Genomic DNA, 7022 nt, shown 5'->3' on the forward strand with positions numbered 1-7022 from the left:
TCCTCGGCCCGTTTTCACCCTCATCCTCTTACAGAAGTCCGTCCACCACTGCGCCCTCACTCTTTTTGATTTTTTTTCGCCTCCAACCTACCTACCCACCCACCCATCCACCCACCTGCCTACCTACCTACCGACGCCGGGCGTCGGCGTCTTTTTGCTATCGGGGTGCTCTCGACTATCACCCTCCCTGAACTCAACCGACCGACCGACCAACCAACCATCCACCACCACCACTGGCACTATCACAAGTAGCACCACTGCTGCACTAGTATCAGTATTAGTAGGTACTGGTAGTACTGGTAATGCTAGTAGTGCCTGCGCTATACTTCTACCAGTGCTTATGTGCTGCTAGTACCGCCTTTTATATTGGACTCCTCACCCCCGCCGCCCAACACACCCTTTGCCCTGCTCGCCGAGCCCATCCAGTTTTACCTGTGCATTCTCAGCACGCGTTTACCTTTGAATATTTTTGACGTTAGGCCGAGGCCAGAATATTAGTTTTCTCCTAGGAGACAATAGGCATCCTAGCATAGGCCGGCAATTTCATCACTTGTCCTCCTCGGTTATCTGTTTACGTAAGACCCGAGTTCGTAGAGGATCGACTTATATGCTTGTGTGCTTGGTTAGGTGAATCCGATACAGGTAATGCTGACCTTGAACCGGTCGATCTCAAGACGAGACTTCTACCACATGTCTCTTGTGACGTCGGTGATACCGGGAAAATAAATTATTTTTATCATATCTTATTTCAATGTATGGCGCAGTGTACATTGAGATACCTTCGCTTCATCCGAGAAATCCCTAGGCCCTTTTATAGATTTTTTTCAGTTTCCTGTGCCGCCGATCAGTGCGAGTGAGACAGACCTATAGATGTTTAAGCATGCGAGAGAGAGGCAGAGATAGTCGAGATGCCAAAAGAAGCTGAATTTTTGGAAAATAAGGAAAACTGAGGTAAATCTTCAATAAATTTCAGTTTTGTTGCTCGCATGCTTTTTCCCTCTCGAAACGAGAGTAGAGTCTGTTGTGTGTCTTGATGAAACCGGAAGGATTTCTCTTTTTTGTCAATTTCCCGCGAGACTCGAAAGACTAAACCGGAGGTGCCGTGAAGTAGGTTCGTCCACCCCCTCATAAAAAAAAAGGAACGTCAAAATCTCCCTCGGTCCCCGAGTCGCTCATCCGCCATGTCTCCTACGCAGAGTATCCCAATATATCCCAGCTCAGCATCCCGGATAGAAATGATTCTCGATGGACGTTCTCACAAGGATTCCTGGTTGAGGCCACCTGTAGCCTCCTTGGACAAGGATCCACTTAAGGAGCACTGCCCTCTCGAACTATTTTTGGACCCCATTACAGTCCGGGAACCACGACCCGAGGAACCGGCGCTTCTGGGCCCCTCCATGGAATCGAAAAGCTACAGGGGCTGCGGAGAGGGAAGAGAAGGACCCGACACGCAATGGCCACTTGCTGAGACACATCCCGGACCAGAATGAGGGAGGGAGATGGATATCGAGGATATGACCTCGTTTCCCTTCTCAGGACCCTCTGGGACCAAGAAGACCCCCACGACTCTCTGCGCGAGGGTGAGGTTCAAGCTACACCCCCGTCGCTCGCGAATTTAGTCCCAGCCAGCGGCAAGGACGTCTCCGAGCTTCAAAATCTACGAGGAATTCGTAATCGTGGTCGGCGGGGTGGCGGGCGGTGCTCGGTGCTCGTCGCCGGGATGATGAAATGGGGCGCAAGGAGGGCTACATGCGGGGGCGAAGCGGTGCCCCCTTGCGAGGAGAGTACGCACCTGTTTGGAATCCCAAAGGTTGGTGGGGGGAGGCTGCTCGTATCCCGAGCACGAGTGTGTGTGTGTGTGTGTGTGTGTTAGAGATTGGGACGCCGACGCGGAGAATGAGAGGATCGCGTAGGCATCTACGTGATACGCTCGGGGGTGACTTGTTTATCTCCATAGAAACCGGAGTGATGCCCAAGGTCACAGGCCCGCCACCCTCCCGAGCTGCTAGCATCGTCGCCGCCGTCAGCTGCCCCCTCCTCAGGTCTGTGTTGTGTCTAGACCGCCCCTGTCAAGGCACCCCTCAAACCCGCGGCAGCTAAGCCAACCACCCTCTGGCCACCCTCTGGCGAGGCCTCTCTCTCTCTCTCTCTCTCTCTCTCTCTCTCTCTCTCTCTCTCTCTCTCTCTATCTCTGACTCACTCGCTCCGTGACCCTTTTCGCCAAGCCTCCCCCAATTATTGCTTCAAGATTCTTAAGCTCTGAGGCTGGCAGCACTGCCACGTATTTACTTATACTCTCTCTCTCTCTCTCTCTCTCTCTCTCTCTCTCTCTCTCTCTCTCTCTCTCTCTCTCGTTCTTTCCTCCAGGAGTTCAGGCTCAATCTCACACGAGACACTTCGCTCTGATTGACTGTTTCAGCAATGCAATCCGCACGACAAGGAGGGCGACTACTGGGGTGGAGGACGAACTGCGAAACAAGGTTACGAGGTAAGCCGGCTTGATCCGATTGACACCGCGATCGGCTCTGAAATTGCAAATCCATCGAACTGGGTATTCTATTTGGTTGACGGGTAGCACTTTTTGTTGCAGGCCAAAATGAACGCGGACCATGGACAACTGCCAAAAGGTTAGAGCATCCTTATTAATTCCACTTTGCTCTCTCTCGCTCCCGCCTCCCCTTCCCCCCCCTCTCTCTCTCTCTCTCTCTCTCTCTCTATCTATCTCTCTTCCCGCTCACGGTGATCACCTCCTAGTTACTTTTTGATGAATGATTTCATAGTCTTCCAACGAGAGAAGAGCCATTCCGGTTAGCACGAAAAATAAGTAAATAGACGGAGACGTGTCTAGTGCTCTCTGGTTTCTTTTGGCTGAATTCCGCGACTCCCGATGTAGCCTCTGGCCATTCTAGCCGAACACCGCGTCGAGAACCTGGAAGACGTAATACAAACACGCGACGCGAGCGCCCGAGTGGGAGCTAGAAAACCGGTTGCGATTTTGCATCCGTGACGTAAGATTGCCGATTAGAGAGCCAACAAAAACATGTGCGAACGCAAATTTATCATACTCCGTCGCGCCGCGTCCCACTCTCTTTCTTCTCGAGCTCGGAGCTGCGTCCCCCCCCTCTCTCTCTCTCTCTCTCTCTATATATATAGAGGCAGCAAGGCAATATGATCTCCCGCCTGTGGGATCAACGGGATGACGACATTCGTCCTCCATCCAGGGAAACGTCCTTCCTTCGGGACAGCAGGAAAGCGCGAAGCACGCGTTACTACCGACGCGGCTCTTTTCTCGCGATTTCCCCGCTCGATACGAAGCGCCCAGGCGTCCAGACGGCTTTCGCGACGTCTCTCTCGTCCCCGGGAGGGGAAAGGGCGAAGCCTCGGGGCTTCCCCCCTCGCGTCTCTCCTCTCTCCTTCGCATCTACGTGCATACCGTACGCGATACATGTGATTCTTCTGACAAGTTGCGCAAGTCGTGTGGTGCGTGTAGGTATGGATAGGCATATAGGCATACAGGCATACAGGCATATGGACGTGGAGGATAGGCATGGCGCGGAGGAGAGATAGCCTCGGTCCCCGTTAATGCACAGATCGCATGATGCCCAAAATGAAGAGGCGAGAGGTGTCCCGGGGACTCTCATAGTTGCTGGGGCCCGATGGACCCCGGAGGACCTCGTGGATCTCGTGGATCTCGTGGATCTCGTGGATCTCGTGGGTCTCGGGAGCCCCAAGGCCCACCTCGCTCCTCTATCATTATAATCGCTCACCAAATAGTACAAAATGCCCATGGAATTTCGGGGCATTTTGAGATTTCCTCACAGTGCCCTCGCTGGGCCCTCGCTGGGCCTTATTCGATCTGGGCAGCCTGCTCGCCGAGGCAAACGAACTCGCTCGCTCGTTTCGTCATTGCCGTCATTGCCGGCCAGCAACCGTGTTTACGTTATACATTACTCTGGCGCTGCGCGTCCCGGTGCCGGGCTCGGGGGTGCGGGGCGAAAGGGCCGAGCAGGATGACTAAGGAGGCCGTCATAGAACGGAGAGTGAGACAGAAGCAGGACGAGCAGGACGAGCAGGACGAGTAGCACGGGTGCAGCCCGTGACGTTTCGTGAGCCTCGTATCAAAGGACACCGCTCAGGACAGTGCCGGTTCTATGAGGACGGCCGCGCATTAAAGTCATGCACCTGTTGTGCCCGACTAACGCTGCGCCGCGAGTTGGCTCAGGGAGGAGGGACGCGTCGAGGAGCGGAGGGAGGAACGGATTGACGCTCACAATCACACTCGCTCACTCTCACGCACGTCTCGCGCACGCACTCAGCCACCCTCGGGCTCTCAGGCACTCAGGCACTCAGGCGCTCACGGTTATACTCCAGTCTCGGGCTCAGGCTCTCGGAGTCACTCTCATCCTGTAGCAGTATTTCATGTTTTTGCGTCTACGGCAAAGTTTACTGCCAATTAAAACGGTCTGCGGGTCCCCTGATGATGTGGGGGATCCCCCTGACGCGTCCTCGCCGCGCACGGTGCACCTAAAATGCGAATGCCGATACCAATGCCAATTCGATTGCAGTTGCCATTGGGAATGACACTGGGCGTCCTATCGTCCCATCTTGTGCGGATCCTCTGGTTTGCACCTCAGGAGATTGGGGGCCAGTCGCGCTAATGGCCACTCTGATAATGGATATATCACGCGTAATTACGTGTCCTCGTGGCGGCGGCTCCTCTGACTCTCAAGACTAAAACTTTTTGAAAGGCCACGTCGTCTATTCTCGCTCTGTGGACAAATAAAGAATTGCCGAGTACAGCCGCAGGAGGAGAGGAGAGGAGAGGAGAGGGACAGTCACTCCGTGTACCAACACATTACGAGATTAATGTATTTGTAGTTGAAACACGCGAATCTATCCGGCTTTTACGAAATGCGAATTTGTCCCGTGTCCATTAAAGTCGACGCGACTCTCCTCTTACATAATGTAATGGCTGACCTTCCAGAATCGAAAATGCAACGGCTCTCATTTCGACGTCCCGCAATGACCAGCGACGCTTCGATCCATCCAACCGGATCGCTCTCTCTCTCTCTCTCTCTCTCTCTCTCAAGCGACAGGCATGTTTGCCACTTAAAAACGTTGCAGTCCAATGCTTATTTGCGTATTGCTGTTAATTCGCGGCGAAATACCAAAAGTCACTTTTACCTTTTATCTTTTTACAACGTCTAGCTAGACGTCTCGGTCTAACTGCACCCGGATGGCATTTCTGCTCCTGCGAGACACGACCTCTGCTGGTCGATTCTCCACTTTTGCGGATAGGTCATGGTTTTCGAGATTTCGTACTTGCCAGGAACTCGTGCGATTCTACCTAATTTCCCTCTCTCTTCGCCTTTCGCAGCTCTGGGACAGGCATTCCCGGGTGTCCAGTATTACACTATGAATCGAAGCAAATGAAATTCGTCTGGCGATCCCAGTGATTGTTTTCTCTAGTCGCTTGTTCTTCTTCTTCTTTTTTTCTTTCTTTTCTTTCGCCATAATGCAGCTGCGACCAACATCGACCTTGTCCGAAGACACGCCAAAAAAGAGCATATACAATTTAGTGATTTAAATAAAGGAATTCGACGTAGACGCGTCTCGCGCAAGAGCCGAGAAAAGACAAAGAAAATAATAAAAGAAAAAGAAAAATAAGTTTTGACGCTCTTCGAAAGTCCAAGAGGATCCATCGGGCTCCTCTCTGCGCGTTACATGTCGACACTGTCTATTTTGAGTCTCTATTTCCCAGCGTGCTCCGCGGGCCCCGGTCTTCTCGGCCATAGCTAAACGTGCGACCGGAAGCGGAAGAGTGTCGACGTCCCGACGTCCCGACGTCCCGACGTCCCAACGTCGAGGCGCAATGTCTCGAGGAACTGTCGAATCCCAGGTGCAATTCTGTCCTCGTTGCCGATGCCGAGCTAATCGGAATCGCTGCAGGCGAAGGGCGAAGGCGGCGAATTGACGCGGGGGAGGAGGATCGTGGGTGGAGGAGAGACAGGAAGAAGGATAATAGGGAATTTCGTGTTAAAAGTCCAGGGAATATCTGTGCGTTGAAGAGGGAAGCGACGAGAGCGATAAAACCGAGGGCGACAAAGTGGGGGATTCTCGCTATGCTCGGCAACTATGAATGACAGGGTACAAAAACAATTTTATCTCTACAATGGAAATAATTGTTAAGTTCCCACGGTCATCGGACCGTTTGTTAGCAGCCGCGGACGCCGACGCCAAAGCCGACGTCGACGCCGTCAAAGAAGAGCCATCTCGCACGATCCAGCATATTTTTCTCCCTTTAACAGGAATACTTTGTTCCTTGCTCCTTGTTGCCTCTCGTCTGAGATTCTCTCCCTTGTCCTTGACTCCCTAATTCTCCTTAATTTCGTGCGTGGCGCCGTCGTGCGATTCCCTCAATCTCCCGAATTTTTGCATCGATCCGCGTCTCGGGAGCCCACGTGCTCTCTCCTGGTGCACACGAAGATGCTACGGGACGCACAGAGACGCACAGATTGACGGCTGTCCCTCCAGGAGACCAAGTCAAAGACTGCGAAACACATCAGGCGGCAGACCTATGGCGGCGAGCAGCAGGCGCGGGTGTAGAGAGTGCGAGAGAGAGCGAGAGAGCGAGAGAGAGAGAGAGAGAGAAATGTCGGACGTGCGTATTACGTCACGGCTCGTTAATGCTCGAGCATCGCTTTGTGTGTGAATGGCTATAATGTACATAAAGAAAGGAGCCACCCACACGCGTTATCACGCTCTGCCGTCTACACGGCATTATCCAACATCCAACATCCAAATTACACGAGCTAATCGACAATCGTTCCTTTCCGGCCTTTTCCCAAATTTCCCCGCACAGCCGTATTTTGGTATTATTAACAAAAAAGGAAGTCCAGAGCATCGCGCGCACATTGCAAATCGTCCAGCCTGCTAGATAGGAAAATAATGAAGAGAATGGGAACATAGGCTGAGCCTCGAGGGAAACGAGAGGCGACTTTGCCATTAGCTGTTTCGGGGGG

At 52.8% G+C, this 7022-nt stretch overlaps 1 protein-coding gene across 1 annotated transcript in view; it reads left to right on the plus strand.

Moving 5' to 3' along the window:
• LOC107272298 (zinc finger protein rotund) overlaps window positions 1–7022 on the plus strand; it is a 45486-nt gene that overhangs the window by 11714 nt on the left and 26750 nt on the right. Inside the window, exons 2-3 of the mRNA XM_015749317.2 lie at window positions 2420–2488; window positions 2591–2627. Coding sequence (XP_015604803.1) covers window positions 2420–2488; window positions 2591–2627 — 106 coding nt within the window. The remainder of the gene's footprint in view (window positions 1–2419; window positions 2489–2590; window positions 2628–7022) is intronic.

Source organism: Cephus cinctus, unplaced genomic scaffold (assembly GCF_000341935.2).
Source record: "Cephus cinctus unplaced genomic scaffold, Ccin1 Ccin1_scaffold1161, whole genome shotgun sequence".
NCBI classification, from domain to species: domain Eukaryota; kingdom Metazoa; phylum Arthropoda; class Insecta; order Hymenoptera; family Cephidae; genus Cephus; species Cephus cinctus.